Source organism: Rhinichthys klamathensis, unplaced genomic scaffold, assembly GCF_029890125.1.
Source record: "Rhinichthys klamathensis goyatoka isolate OS25496 unplaced genomic scaffold, OSU_Roscu_1.1 h1tg000054l_1, whole genome shotgun sequence".
Lineage (NCBI taxonomy): Eukaryota > Metazoa > Chordata > Actinopteri > Cypriniformes > Leuciscidae > Rhinichthys > Rhinichthys klamathensis.
Window position 1 is genome coordinate 2,886,020 of NW_026606599.1, and position 15,293 is coordinate 2,901,312.

The 15,293-nt window shown below is 38.2% G+C and overlaps 4 protein-coding genes across 4 annotated transcripts; all 4 read right to left on the reverse strand.

Moving 5' to 3' along the window:
- Window positions 1-1,557: 1,557 nt before the first annotated feature.
- Window positions 1,558-1,948, reverse strand: LOC130083357 (histone H2B-like). The gene has a single exon (XM_056248368.1). The coding sequence runs from the start codon at window positions 1,946-1,948 to the stop codon at window positions 1,574-1,576; it is 375 nt and encodes a 124-aa protein (XP_056104343.1). The 3' UTR covers window positions 1,558-1,573.
- A 1,457-nt stretch (window positions 1,949-3,405) lies between these two features.
- LOC130083358 (histone H4) lies at window positions 3,406-3,815 on the reverse strand. The gene has a single exon (XM_056248369.1). The coding sequence runs from the start codon at window positions 3,803-3,805 to the stop codon at window positions 3,494-3,496; it is 312 nt and encodes a 103-aa protein (XP_056104344.1). The 5' UTR covers window positions 3,806-3,815; the 3' UTR covers window positions 3,406-3,493.
- Window positions 3,816-4,381: 566 nt separating this feature from the next.
- LOC130083359 (histone H2A-like) lies at window positions 4,382-4,855 on the reverse strand. The gene has a single exon (XM_056248370.1). The coding sequence runs from the start codon at window positions 4,844-4,846 to the stop codon at window positions 4,460-4,462; it is 387 nt and encodes a 128-aa protein (XP_056104345.1). The 5' UTR covers window positions 4,847-4,855; the 3' UTR covers window positions 4,382-4,459.
- Window positions 4,856-5,691: 836 nt separating this feature from the next.
- LOC130083208 (histone H1-like) lies at window positions 5,692-6,404 on the reverse strand. Its single transcript, XM_056248275.1, has one exon. It carries the CDS (start codon window positions 6,395-6,397, stop codon window positions 5,744-5,746), a length of 654 nt encoding a protein of 217 aa, XP_056104250.1. The 5' UTR covers window positions 6,398-6,404; the 3' UTR covers window positions 5,692-5,743.
- Between the last annotated feature and the right edge of the window lie 8,889 nt (window positions 6,405-15,293).

A 15,293-nucleotide genomic window follows, 5' to 3' on the forward strand; every position in this document is an offset into this window, starting at 1 on the left:
ATATGTAATTTAGCTCTTTAATCATTTATATATTTTTACTGTATGCTCTATGTTTGATTATTTCCAAATGTAAGATCGTTGGTGTCTCATCTGTGCTGTAAGATTGAGTGTGTGTATTTTCCATCATCTATCTTTGACATTTGACTAGTTACTCTGACCTAGCGGTTACACCAACTATGACAATGGATAAGTCTGTTTGACCTTTTCTTATTAGACCAAAGCATACGTTTAAGAGGATGTAAGATTCCTGCATATATATTCATTGCTCTTATTCAAATTTTATCTTTGACAATCATGTCCTGTCTGCCTGGATCCCCCATTGCACCACAAACTTTTGTGAGCAGCCGCCTACAGGTCACATTCCTGTAATTAATCTGTTAGAACAGATTAGGATCACCTGCAAATATCAACAGTTTGAAAAAGGGCCAAAAACTCCTAACATTAAAAGGTTATTACTGAACATTTATGAATTTGCTCATGTTAAAAAAAGGTATGCTCCTCTTCCATGTGTTGTTGTATTTTTACATCTCTAAATACAAATACATTAAGGAGCTTTATATATATACACTCACCGGCCACTTTATTAGGTACACCTGTCCAACTGCTCGTTAACACTTAATTTCTAAGCACAAACAAATATTCTACAAATAGGAAAAAGAGGCCACAATTTGCAAGAGCTCACCAACAGTTGAAGACTGGAAAAATGTTGCCTGGTCTGATGAGTCTCGATTTCTGTTGAGACATTCAGATGTTAGAGTCAGAATTTGGCGTAAACAGAATGAGAACATGGAACCATCATGCCTTGTTACCACTGTGCAGGCTGGTGGTGGTGGTGTAATGGTGTGGGGGATGTTTTCCTGGCACACTTTAGGCCCCTTATTGCCAATTGGGCATGGTTTAAATGCCACGGCCTACCTGAGCATTGTTTCTGACCATGTCCATCCCTTTATGGCCACCATGTACCCATCCTCTGATGGCTACTTCCACCATGTCACAAAGCTCTAATCATTTCAAATTGGTTTCTTGAACATGACAATGAGTTCACTGTACTAAAATGGCCTCCACAGTCACCAGATCTCAACCCAATAGAGCATCTTTGGGATGTGGTGGAACGGGAGATTCGCATCATGGATGTGCAGCCGACAAATCTGCGGCAACTGTGTGATGCCATCATGTCAATATGGACCAAACTCCCTGAGGAATGCTTCCAGCACCTTGTTGAATCTATGCCACGAAGAATTGAGGCAGTTCTGAAGGCTAAAGGGGGTCCAACCCGTTACTAGCATGGGGTACCTAATAAAGTGGCCGGTGAGTGTACATGTGTGTGTTTGTATGCGTCTTTGTTCTAACATCAAAGTTAATTTTGAGCCTGTTAAAATAATCTTATATTAATGAAAAACTAAACAGCTTAAACTTGGCTGATCACTTTAGTTTTCACCAAAATCAGGAAGCACGATTTTATTTATTCTTAAAACTGTTACACCTAGAATAGAGCAGGAAAACTAGCTCTTTTCACAAATATGTATGGCTCTTAAAAGAGCCTTTGTGTTGTGTTGTGTTGAGCGGACTCGCTCTACTTTGAGCTGGTGTATTTGGTCACAGCCTTTGTGCCCTCAGACACGGCGTGTTTGGCCAGCTCTCCGGGCAGCAGCAGACGCACGGCGGTCTGGATCTCTCTCGATGTGATGGTGGAGCGCTTGTTGTAGTGAGCGAGACGAGACGCTTCACCGGCGATGCGCTCGAAGATGTCGTTGACGAAAGAGTTCATGATTCCCATCGCCTTGGAGGAGATCCCGGTGTCTGGATGAACCTGCTTCAGGACTTTGTACACGTAGATCGCGTAGCTCTCCTTCCTGGACTTTCTGCGCTTCTTTCCGCCCTTACCGGTGGTTTTAGTGACGGCCTTCTTCGAGCCCTTCTTGGGTGCAGACTTCGCAGGTTCAGGCATGATTTCGTTCAGAGAAACTCAAAGAAACAATAAAGCTGAATCACTGCAGGCGGCTTTTATGCACTGATATGCTAATTTTAACAGGGAGGAACGTGACCCTGTGATTGGTAGGCTTCCTGGACCAAAGCATAGAACGATTTCATTGGTCACATAAAATATTCCCTGAATTGTAGGCGATCCAATCAGAAGCTTTGAAATGTTAATCACGCCCATCGACAACTACCATCCCCCATGACTTCATTTCTTTGTTTCATTTTCCCGCATTTTTCCGGAATGAAGTGGATTATTGTGAATCATTTCAATTTTCTTTCGTACTTACGATTCTATATAATTTAAACATTTAGTTAGAAGCAGAAATAACACATTGTATTATGCATCCGGTAATCTACATAAAAAATAATATATATATAAAACAAACAATGACCACTAACTTCCGAAAGTCCTTATAACGATGTTAAAATAACTGCAAAGCGGAATCGTGAATATAGCACAGTAAAAATACATTTCCTTATTTTTATTTGCTTTAGAAATCACGTAACCCTCTATGCTCGGCATGGTGTTGCCTCCAGGAAACATGGTCTAATATAGTTTTTTTTTTTTTATAAAATGGGACCTAACCTATCTCATTGTAGAAGAACTCAAATACCAATCAATGAAAGTGCAACAAAAAAAAACATGACCCTACAGGGGCACATTTTGTGTCTTGTTTCAGCACCGTGTGCACGTCTCCATATTTTCCCCAATGAAAAGTTCATTTTAAATAATTTGCGTAGTTAATCACCCACATAAATATCACATTCACTAGTAAGTAAATAAGTATTTTCAAGAACTTTACATTATCATCAAATGTTTTTGGAGGAAATAACTAAAAACTGTTGCCTCAAGGCAACATTGCACCACAATGGAATCGCATAAGGCCAAACCAGGCTGGAATACAAATATATTAGATTTGTAAGGAAAAGAGTTAGAATTATCTAAATATTGAATCTGTAACGCGCTTATAAGAACAGTAATTAACATACTATATCTACACATTTTCTATAGCAGCTAAAAAAAGGTATAAAACACAACTGGCAGTTGATGAATGTGAGGATGAGGAGTCATACTGTGATGAGGAAGATGAGATTAAGTGACAGTGAATCCAGCAGGGAGAGAGTAAAGATGGATATAACTTGATTTGATGGGTTGGTAATACTTGTGTTCCACTGTGGTACAATGTTGCCTAAAAGCAACAGCTGGGTATGAAATGATACTTTTTATAACATGAAAATTGTAAGACATTAAAAACTAGATAAACGTGTTTGTTCAAATGTCTGGTTAAAGAAACTTACTTTTTCTACATGAAACTGTCAAATTAATCAATTTGTCCAAACCTTTTTCTCAATATATTAAGTATCATAGAGAGTTAAGGCACCGTTTAATAAAGATAAATCATTAATTTACTACGTTACTACTACCCATTTCACCAACTAGAAACTCGTTCTTTGTGAGAAAATGTGTGTGGCTCTTAAAAGAGCCGTTGGGTTTTTCTTCTTCGTGAGTCTCTTAACCGCCGAACCCGTACAGGGTGCGTCCCTGTCGCTTCAGCGCGTACACAACATCCATGGCGGTGACGGTCTTTCTCTTGGCGTGTTCAGTGTAAGTCACAGCATCACGGATGACGTTCTCCAGAAACACCTTCAACACACCGCGCGTCTCTTCATAGATCAGCCCAGAAATACGCTTGACGCCGCCACGTCGAGCAAGACGACGAATAGCGGGTTTAGTGATTCCCTGGATATTATCGCGAAGAACCTTTCGGTGACGCTTAGCGCCTCCTTTCCCGAGTCCTTTACCGCCTTTTCCTCTTCCAGACATGACGACAGATGCTATTGAACTCACAACAACCGAATAAAGAACAAATGTCTGGAGAAGAGGCATTTATAGTCAGCTAGCGGACCTAGTTGAAACCACATTCATGGGCGGTTCTAGTAAACGTCACCAGTTACGCATTTCCAAGTCCTGGTCAGTCTTTTGATGCCTTGCCTTACACTAGTGGAAATAAGTCGAATATAAGTAATATTGACAACTATATAATTTAACTATATAAAAAATAACTCTTAATGTATTAAAAATAGACTAATTATCAAAAAGACATGATAAAAGTTTTCTGGGGGGAAAAAATTTATAACTATAGGGCTTCGGTCATTTTGACCCGCGAGGGAAGGATTTGTTTACAGATGAGGGTAAATAACTAACCATACAAATTATATAACAACTAAATATACCGGTAGTAGCATAACACTAAAACATAACCATTCATTTCCTTTAATTTGATAGTTAGATTAAATAAGTCTTATATTTGTGTATTGTTTTAAATAATGCTAACAAAGTATGGAAAAACAACTGATTTAATTCTATGCTGGGCTGATCCTAAATTAAATAGTGATAAAATTTATGAAATCACTCAATCGGAGAGACATTGGGTGGCTCTTAAAAGAGCCTTTGTTTTGCAGAGAAGCTTCCGTCAGTTTACTTGGCCTTCGCGGGCTTCTCGGTCTTCTTGGGCAGCAGCACGGCCTGGATGTTGGGCAACACACCACCCTGAGCGATGGTCACGCCACCCAGAAGCTTGTTCAGCTCCTCGTCATTGCGCACCGCCAGCTGCAGGTGTCGAGGGATGATGCGGGTCTTCTTGTTGTCCCGAGCGGCGTTTCCAGCCAACTCCAGGATCTCAGCGGTCAGATACTCGAGCACAGCGGCCAAATACACCGGAGCTCCGGCACCGACGCGCTGGGCATAGTTGCCTTTGCGGAGAAGCCTGTGAACACGGCCGACGGGGAACTGCAGTCCCGCCCTGGAAGAGCGACTCTTGGCCTTGGCGCGAGCCTTTCCCCCGGTTTTACCTCTTCCGCTCATTGCGATTAAAGTTTGTTTTCGACTAGAGAGAGAAACAATCACAAAGCAGTTGCCCGTTGTGACGGGACTTATAAAGAAAGTGTGTCAGTCTCCTATTGGCTTAAATCTGAAAACATTCTCATCCAATCAGTGATCTTCCCTCCAAACCGCCCTTTCTGCTACTGACACTCACACACGTCACGCTGTAGTATCATTTCACGCCGCTAGTCTTCCTTTTAAAGATAATGGGCTTTATTTAAATTATTATTACAGTAATATAATATATCTTATTACAATTTAAACGAGTCGGTCTTGAAGCAGAATAGTTTCATAGTTACATGTATGGATATGTAAACATGTACGCACATTCTATGGAAATGTATTGTTTCTTTCCCTAGCCTTTAAAGAAATATTACACTTGAAAAACACTTTAGGGTTACAATTTCTTTCAATTTAATGTGTCAATATTTTTATTTAATTAATTATATATAATTCCAAGCACCACAGAAGTGCTCGTCCCCACAGTTATGGGAAACTGCTTTATTTTTTAGGTCTATAGCAGGTGTTTCAACCATTTAAGATACAATAAAAAAAATCATTAAGCTGTCATTTATGTGTATTCATAAAGTAAAATGATCATCTAATAATGTGGTCTAAGTTTAAATGTTAGAAAAAGAAAATACATTTAAAGACATATTTCCATACCAAAAGTGGATGTTTCAGAATGAAAACATCAACATTCTCAATAATGAAGTCTAAATGTATTTGAACATACAGGTCCATTAATTTGCTTTCACTTGTAAAATAAAGAAAAGCCAATGTCATCTTCATTGGACAGATGAAACACTCTTTACTATGAATTACTGAGTGACTCTTAAAAGAGCCTTTTTTATTAAACACACAACGGAAAAAAACAGTTTATTTCTTTTTGGCTGCTGTCTTTTTAGCTTTTGCTGCTTTAGGTTTCGCCGTTTTGGGTTTTGCTGCCTTTGCCTTTTTCGGGCTCTTGGCTGCTTTCTTAGGAGTCGCTGGTTTCATTGTCTTCTTGGGACTCTTCGTTGCCTTTTTAGTGGCGTGTTTCTTCACCTTCTTCGGTGATTTCTTAGTGGCGGGTTTCTTCACCTTCTTTGGAGATTTATTAGCGGCGGGTTTCTTCACCTTCTTCGGGGATTTCTTAGCGATGGGCTTCTTCGCTGCTGCAGTTTTGGGCTTCTTTGCGGCTGCGGGTTTCTTGGCTTTAAGAGCCGCTTTCTTGGCGGGTTTTGTCTTTTTCTTGGCCACGGTCTGTTTCTTGTTGAGTTTGAAGGAGCCCGAGACGCCGGTTCCTCTAGTCCGGACCAGGATGTCATTAGTCACCAGACTCTTGATGGAGATCTTGACGCGGGAGTTGTTCTTCTCCACATCGTATCCATCGGCAGCGAGCGCTTTCTTCAGGGCGGGGAAGGACACACCGCTCCTCTCCTCAGACTCGGACACAGCCTTGACGATCAGGTCGCGGACGTTTGGTCCCGTTCTTTTGCGTTTGGCTGCTGGTTTCTTCTCGGTCGCGGATGCTGGAGCGGTTTCTGCCATGGTTTCTTCCATGGTTTCTGCCATAGTTTCTGCCATAGTTTCTGCCATGGTTTCTGCCATAGTTTCTGCCATAGTTTCTTCCATGGTTTCTGCCATAGTTTCTGGCATGGTTTCTTCCATGGTTTCTTCCATGAGTGAAGCTGGACTCACACAATCTGGCTGTGAGCACCAATGAGCCGCTGGATTTAACCTCAGCATGAGGACCGTGTAGACTCAACTCTCCCTGGTCTCTTGCTGAGCTCCTCCAGAAGCGGACACTGTGTTTTATCCGCTCATGTTTGGAGCAAAACTGAAGTGGTAAAATAGTTTTGGGGAGTAAAAACAGCATACACATCGAGTAGGCATTGAACTTTATTTGGAGCCCAATCATCTGAAACGTGTGGATTCACGTGTAACAGATGTGGGCCGAATCTGGGCCGACACTATGTGGCTGTCTGGGTTGGAATGTTGATATATTTTTTGTTTAAAAGACACTTTACATACTAGTGATTTTTCATTTGTGTCCGTATATTACATGTGATTGCTGATAGTCGAAGTGTTCATGCTATTTTCACCATGTGTATTAATTTAGTTTATAAAGAATCAAAGAACTTTCAGCTGCTTATCTATGTCTGTTATCAGATATTTGTGCTGAAAGTTCAACTGGCATCTCCAAATTGTTTGCTTCTTTATTAAGAGTGTGTATTTTGCTGAGTATATGGATGCTGTGTAATGACTGAACCAAATAATCACATAAAAGATGGTTCAAAAATGAAAATATATTCAGAATAAATTTTTGACTTTGTTTGACTTTAAACTTTTCTTTCTCTGAATATAATTTTGCACTTAAAAAAAGGACTACTGTGAAGTGAAACTAACCTACTGGGGCGTCGGACAGGGGGTAATAGTGGAACTGAACAGGGGCCCTCGGCGAGGGGGGGCCCACAAAGATGTATTGATAATCCATAATATTAAAATGACATAGTGAAAAAAATCACATAGTTATAATATCGGTAGGAATACAAATTCACAAGACTCAATTTTCCATCTGTAAAACTGAAAAATGTTCTTTGCTTGTGCTCTCCGTTAGCGATCCCCCTATTTCCCCCTGACGCAGAAATGGTTTGGTCTTGTAGTCCAGCGGTTTAAATTCAGCTTGTGGCATGGAAAGGAGCCTCGCACTACAAAAAAAATGAAGCCTAAATCAGGTATCAAAAAAGAAAACACTGGAAAGAAAGCTGCAGGAGGGTTGACAACTTCTGGCTAGTTTTTTTTTTTTTTTTTTTAGGGGGGAGGGGTATGATGCTTGCAAGAGAAAAGCAACTCTGTAACTTATTAGGCTACTTATCCGTTTACCTCGTGAAGTAGTCTTGTCAAAAGTAGCCTACCTGTAGGCTACTTTATACAAAGTAAATAATTAAATAGTGCAATGTGACGATACCAGTCTTTCTGCGCGGTTTTACTGAGTACAGAGACTTAATTAGATACACGCAGATAGACGGCTGCATTAAAACGGTCCATGTTTACAAGCGTTCCTGTTTGCAGCGCTGAGAACTGTCGCCTATCACAGAGAAGTGTGTTGAGCATATGAGTGTAGCGACAAATCAGAATTCCCATCCGCTCAAAATTGATAAATATTTGAAGGCTACATTTTAATAGCTATTACATTTATATTATAATGTTAATTTATTTATTATTTTCGTGCTATGTTATTGCAATTGGTAAACTGAATTTAACCTTGTGGAAAAAATAAATAAATTGAATAATAGTGAAAACAAAGCAGTGTTGGGTGTTGTAAGGGGCCATCCCTTGGTTCTGTGACCGGGGCCCAACATTTGGTGCTACATTTGGTGTCTGCAATGGAAAACGGAGCGAAAAGCGAGCCAAGGCGAGGCGAGCCGAGTCGAGTCGAGCTGGTACTGGTAATGGAAAAGCGCCATTAGATGAGCTGCAGGTGCATCGTCAGGTCTTTTGTCTTCAGAGACCTCTCTGTATTGGTGTGCAAGCATTTATCTCCTCTCTATCTACTACAGTTAGGAGTTATTTAGTTTCTCAGCTGGCAGTGTGCAGATTTTCTCTTTCTCATCTCTGAACGATCTAAAAAGTGTTTAGAAAAGTAAAGTAAAAAAAGTAAAGTAAAAAAAGCAGAAAGAGAAATGAGTCAACAAAGTAAGCGCTGTGTCCCTCCATGTTCTCGTCCCATGTCAGAACTGGATACACACGCTTACTGTTTTGTCTGTTTGTGGGAAGATCATGCAGCTCTTGCATTGGAGCGGGACAAGTGCGAGCATTGCAAGTTATTTACTGTCAAAATGCTTCGCGCTCGCCTCTTCCAGACCGCACTCACATTACCATCGTGGGGCTCTCGCATGGATCTGGCTGACGAGCAAGAGACGAGACCCTCGTGAGCTATCGTTGTTCGACCAATTGTTCGAGCAATGGTTCGAGACATTGGCACGCTTTAGGCAGCGTTCCTCCACTTCCGTGAGAGCTACAAACTCTTCTGAGCAAAGAGGCCATAGAACATGTTGCTCTTCCAGAGAGGGAGTCGGTCTATTACAGCAGATACTTCCTGGTCCCCAAGAAGGACAAGGGGTTGTGTCCAATCTTAGATCGTCGATGCTTAAACAGTACAGTCAAAGCACTAAAGTTCAAGATGTTAACCGTCAAGATGGTCGTGTCGCAAATTCCACATCACAATTGGTTCGTCACGATCGATCTGAAGGACGCATATTTTCACATACAAATATTGCCACAACACAGGAAGTTCCTGAGGTTCGTTCTTACATTAGCCTTATCACCCCGCACATACACAAAATCCATGGGTGCAGCACTGCCTCAATTGCGACTCCAGGGCATTCGCATTTTACATTACATCGATGATTGGTTAAAGTCGGCATGAAACGGAAGTTGAGATTGTCATTTTTGAAAAACTTCTGAAATTAGAAAAAAAATGTAGGGCGGGGCTTGATTTCGTCCTTCGGGAATTGATTGGATCGTTGGAGGTTGGGCGTTGCAAACAAAATGGAGGCAGATTTGAATCAGAGCCATTCTCTATGGCTCTGATTTGAATGTATCTTCTCTGAGAGGCGGTGCACCGATGGCCGCACCCTCATCGGCTCTGGCCGCACCCTTTCGCCATTGCACATGACCGAAAGAGAAGAGAGGTCATTTCGAGGGGGTAGGGAAGGGTAATGTATTTGATTAAAGATTATAAGGGTACATGAATTTAAAAAAAATAATGAAGTGCACAGATAAATCATTTATAATAAACACTACAATATTACATATAAAAAGAAGATTTGTCAAATTTGATTTCATGCCGACTTTAATACTAGCACAATCACAAGAGATGGCGCTTCAACACAGGGATATTGTGTTAGCTCATCTAGTTTCTCTAGGGTTGAGACTCAACACCAAGTAAAGTGTTTTTTCTCCTGCCCAGAGAACGACTTACCTCGGGATCGTTTGGGATTTGATCACGATGTGGGCACAACTGTCTCCCGCTCGAATCGAGACCATTCGGCTAACCATGAGCAAAGTCAGGCTAGGCCAAGATCGCACTGTTCGTCAGTACCAAAAGATGTTAGGTTTCATGGCTTCAGCATCCACGGGGATTCCTTTGGGGCTGTTGCATATGAGACCGTTTCAGTTGTGGCTAAAAGCCAGGGGATTTCATCCAAGGGCCAATCCTCAAAGGCAAAAAAAAAAGTGATGCGCCGAGGGCTTCATACACTATCTCTGTGGCTCAGACCCCGGTTCCTCGCCTTAGGTCCCACTCTAGGGGCGCCTTGTCTTCGCAGATTTCTAACGACAGACGCCTCCCTGATGGGCTGGGGAGCGGTCTTAAGTGGCTCATCTAATTACAGCATCGTGTCGCGGGTGCGTGCCGACGATGTCACCGTCCGAGGCTATATTACTTTCGGTCGATTCCATTGACGTGTTTATGCACTATATTCACAGCATCTCGTTCCGCTTTTTCATTGAACAGGGTTACAGTCAAGTAACCCGAAACGTTTTCAAATGTATTCAAATGAATGTAGACGTAGCCTCAGACTGTCCTCATATAGGCCAATTCACACCACACAGACCAAAACCAACAAACAAGTTGGAATTTAACTTATTGGAAATAACTGTCATGTTCTCAATGCCCCAAAAAAGCCTGATTGAATATGTTTGAAAACAACCTCCGACCCACGACAACAGACGCTGAACATGTTTGTCTGTGCAGTGTGAACTGGCCTTAACCCCTCTTGCAGAAACAGCTTTAGTCTTCCCAGTAGGAATGGGTAGATTGAGACCCAGTGTCGACACACGTCTCGAGTTTTAGGTTTAACAGTGTTTCGGAGCATCGCTTGAAATGAGGCTGTCACGTGACCGGTGGAAATGAAGCTTCGTTACCTCACAGACACGTCATGCCGAGCTCACATACAAAGCGCGTTGATTGCGCTGTCCCATACCCACTATCCATTTAGTGCAATATTATAATTATATCTGTCATGCCTGTATGTATGTAGCTTTGTTTTACTTGGTGTATTGTTGATATTCTTGAATAAAATATGTAATTGCTTTTGGAATTGTGCATTTGTGTTTCTTAACAATGTGCATGTTTGTGTTGTTTTGTAAGGAACACACCAAAAATGAATGCAATGAAAAATCACATAGGCCTAATTTATTGGCCAAGAAGGTAAAAAAGACACAAGTTTGATGCGAGTAAAAATGAAGAACAGAAAGTCTTTATTGTCATTGTATTGTAATACAAAATACAATGAAATTAGAAAAACTATCTCTGCACACACACACCGCCATCTTGCTAATGACATATATGCTTATTAAATATACAAATAAACCTTACAATGATATCCCAATGAACAAGACATTGAATGACACAGTTGGTGTAGGAATTTGTACTGACCACCAGATGGCGAAGTAGAGCACAGTGTCAAAAGCTTCGAAGCACCAACACAGTTTGTTGTAAAGGTCTCAGAGAAGGCTCATTCGGCACTATAGGAATAATTGGCAGGCCACACCCGATGGTAATGCAGCCACACTGTAAAAAATAAAATCGTAAAAAAACGGTCAATGACTGGCAGCTACGGCTGCCAAACAAAAACCGTAAAAATAAAGTAAAATATCCTAATTTAAATTGAGTGCAAAAAACTTTTCCAAACTTTGTCCTTAAATGTTTTACAGAAAAACACTGTTATTTTACAGTTATTTCCTGAATTATTATGATCAAACACCTTCACTGTGAAAAAAAGGTCAAATGACTGTCAGCAATGGCTGCCATACAAAAACCATAAAATGAATGTAAAATATCCTAATTTAAATAAATACTATTGCAGAAATCTTCATTAAGCTTTTTAACGGAAACACAGTTATTTCACATATATGTATATATATATATTTACTGAATTTTTATTAAAAAACATAATCACTGTAAAAAGTAAAAATCTTGCTATAAACTACACGCATGATTTACTGTGATTATATGTCATCAGCAACTACACAGTTACCGTCTGTTAAATAAAGCAACATGCAGCATTTCATCAGTGTTTCTCTGCTCATCCTGGACTGAAGCTCAGGCTCTACTCTTCAACACAATGGTGACACACAAAACACACCATACAGAAACACTTTAAACATTAAACACTAACAGATCTCTCAAGATCTCAGCATCTTCACTTATTACAATCCAGACTTCTTTCATACTAACATTCTTATTGAGAAATAACAGAGGTTTAGAAGTTGATATTTTATTGAAAATGATAAAGTTTGATGTCACCATGATAGAGAGCAGTGCTGGCTTTAGTTGGGCTCTTGACCCTTCAGATATTAACATTAGTTTTTCTCTGGCTGCTTTAAGTGTGTCTCTGATACATATTTGTTATTGTAGGACACTGAGATCAGATGATGTTGGTCACTTATTAGTGATAACAAACATCAAGCAGTTGTCTGCTTTATTGATACCACCTGATTGGTATGACTTATTACTAACTGAATAAGTTGTAAAATATTATTTGTTAATTTAGAATGCCAGTATTGCTATGGAAGATCCGGTAATGCTGTGATATTAAGATTTTATGAAGTTATTATGCAGAAAATGTTTTGACAGGATCTTATAGACTCACTCAGACATCAAGAATTAGCGTATGAATCTCACCAATGGTGACAATGAAAAAAAAATTCTGACCTATTATAAAGTCACAAAAAGGCTTTGTTGATTGTCACCATTGTTGAGATTCATATGTTGATTATTGATGTCCCCATACTGCTAACAAAATACACAGACTCAAAACATTTTATGTAGAATATATATATTTTTTTTAATTTGAGATTGCTATAATACTGATGCCACAATATTTCAAAAATCATGTGAATAAAGTATGATATTAATAATTGCCTTTGTATAACACTAAAGTCCATCTGTATATAATTTATTCACAGCTAATAGAGATTTGAGTGTCATATCAGTGAATCAGATCATCATATGATGACTATAAAATCATCAATAAATGACCAAGATCATCTGATATTTTCTCTTGCAATTATTGCCATAATAAATGTGCATCAATTAAAGCAGCAATTAAAAGTAATATTAAAACTCAAGAGTCATGAGCCCAACTAAAGCAAACACTGATCTCAATCATGGTGACATCACATTTCTGTTAAAGTTTTTTTACACTTTATTTAAATTAGGATATTTTACTTTAATTGTATGGTTTTTGTTTGGCAGCCGTAGCTGCCAGTCATTTGACCCTTTTTTTACGATTTTTTTTAAATGAAGGTATATGATCATAATAATGCAGGAAATACCTGTGAAATAACAGTGTTTTTTTATTTTTTTTTATTTGAATTATAAGATTTTACTTTAATTTTATGTTTTTTGTTTGGCAGCGGTAGCTGCCAGTCATTTGACCCTTTTTTTACGATTTTTTTTTAAATGAAGGTATATGATCATAATAATGCAGGAAAAACCTGTGAAATAACAGTGTTTTTTTGTTTTATTTGAATTATAAGATTTTACTTTAATTTTATGGTTTTTGTTTGGCAGCCGTAGCTGCCAGTCATTTGACCCTTTTTTACGATTTTTTTTTTCACTGAAGGTATATGATTGTTATTTTACAGGTATATCCTGAATTATAACAGTGTTTTTCAGTTTATTTAATTTAGGATTTTTTACTTTAATGTTACAGTTTTTGGGGGGCTGCCAGTCATTTGACCGTTTTATCATTTAACTGTTTTGTTACTGTTTAATTGCAGATTATATTTGTAATTTTACATACATTTTTATGTAATTTAAGAAAACAGAAAAAATACTGTATGAAAAATACAATCAATTTCCTGTATAAAAAATGTGAATTACTGCAATTTGTCATTAATGTCACAATACCTAAAATAACAGCTGAATTTTTATTTTACAGATATTATTTGTAATTTTACAGTGTTTTGAGTACAATTTAAAATGAAAGAAAATGATCGTCAAAAAATCACAGTTATTTTCTGTAAAATTAGGATTTTTTTTACAGTGTATCATGAAATCAGTAGACCACTTTACAATAAGGTTTCATTTGTTAAATTTGTTAACATGAACTAATAATGAACTGCACTTCCACACCATTTATTAATCTCAGTTCATATTAATTTCAGAATTTACTAAAACATTATTAAAATCAAAAGTTGTATTTGTTCACATTATAGTTAATGCACTGACTGTGACATTACATTAACAGACAATTAGCAGGTGTATTATTATTAACTAATATTAACAAATACAGTAACAAATGTGTTGATTATTGTTAGTTCACGTTAGTTAATACATGAAAATAAACAAATGAACCTTATTGTAAAGTGTTACAATGAAATCAAAGATATACATTCCTTATAATTTAGAGTTGGACATGGATTAAGATTTAATTTCACTAGATGTATTTCCCCAAGCTAATAACATTTGCCTTTGATAAAATGAATTACTATGTCAGACTCAGAATGCGGCTGAAATCGACTTTTATTTGAGTTAGCATACAGTAATTTGCATGCTGCCGCAACTTTTACAGTGGCATGCTAGGAAAAATGGCTCAATCTTAAGTTTATCAAGCGACGAGAATACTTTTTGTGTGCAAAAAAACAAACAAAAATAACGACTTTATTCAACTATTCAGTTCCTTCTCTGTTGGCCTGAGTGAATTACGTGTGTAACAGCGTAGCGCTTCTGTGTGTTACGTCACACACGTAGGCTCACTACTGGCCGACGCTGGTCATGCATATTGAATAAAGTTGTTATTTTTGTTTTGTTTAAAGTATAAAGTATTCATTTTTGGGTGAACTATCCCTTTAAGGTTAGCCATAACCATATGTAACCTTAGTGCTGCAGAGGAAACTCCGCCTACCATTTTATCTCCGCCCAATTTTTTTTTTATAAAATCTTTTTATTTTTTTATTATTATTGTAATTAGTAATAGTGTATAAGTGTATTGTTATCTATTATACAATTTATAATAATACTAATTATTATTATTTACAATTATTTGAGAGGGGCGCAATACATTTTGAGATATAATACATTTTGTGACCCAAAAAAAGGTTTATAGAATGTAAGTGATGTTAGTGACAGACAAGAGACAGGATATGTACACTGTAAAAAATAAAATCATAAAAAAACGGTCAATGACTGGCAGCTACGGCTGCCAAACAAAAACCGTAAAAATAAAGTAAAATATCCTAATTTAAATTGAGTGCAAAAAACTTTTCCAAACTTTGTCCTTAAATGTTTTACAGAAAAACACTGTTATTTTACAGTTATTTCCTAAATTGTTATGATCAAACACCTTCACTGTGAAAAAAAGGTCAAATGACTGTCAGCAATGGCTGCCATACAAAAAAAACATAAAATGAATGTAAAATATCCTAATTTAAA

Coding starts and splice junctions, on each gene's coding strand:
- LOC130083357 (XM_056248368.1), bottom strand. CDS start 1,948: ATGCCTGAACCTGCGAAGTCTGCACCCAAGAAGGGCTCGAAGAAGGCC.
- LOC130083358 (XM_056248369.1), bottom strand. CDS start 3,805: ATGTCTGGAAGAGGAAAAGGCGGTAAAGGACTCGGGAAAGGAGGCGCT.
- LOC130083359 (XM_056248370.1), bottom strand. CDS start 4,846: ATGAGCGGAAGAGGTAAAACCGGGGGAAAGGCTCGCGCCAAGGCCAAG.
- LOC130083208 (XM_056248275.1), bottom strand. CDS start 6,397: ATGGCAGAAACCGCTCCAGCATCCGCGACCGAGAAGAAACCAGCAGCC.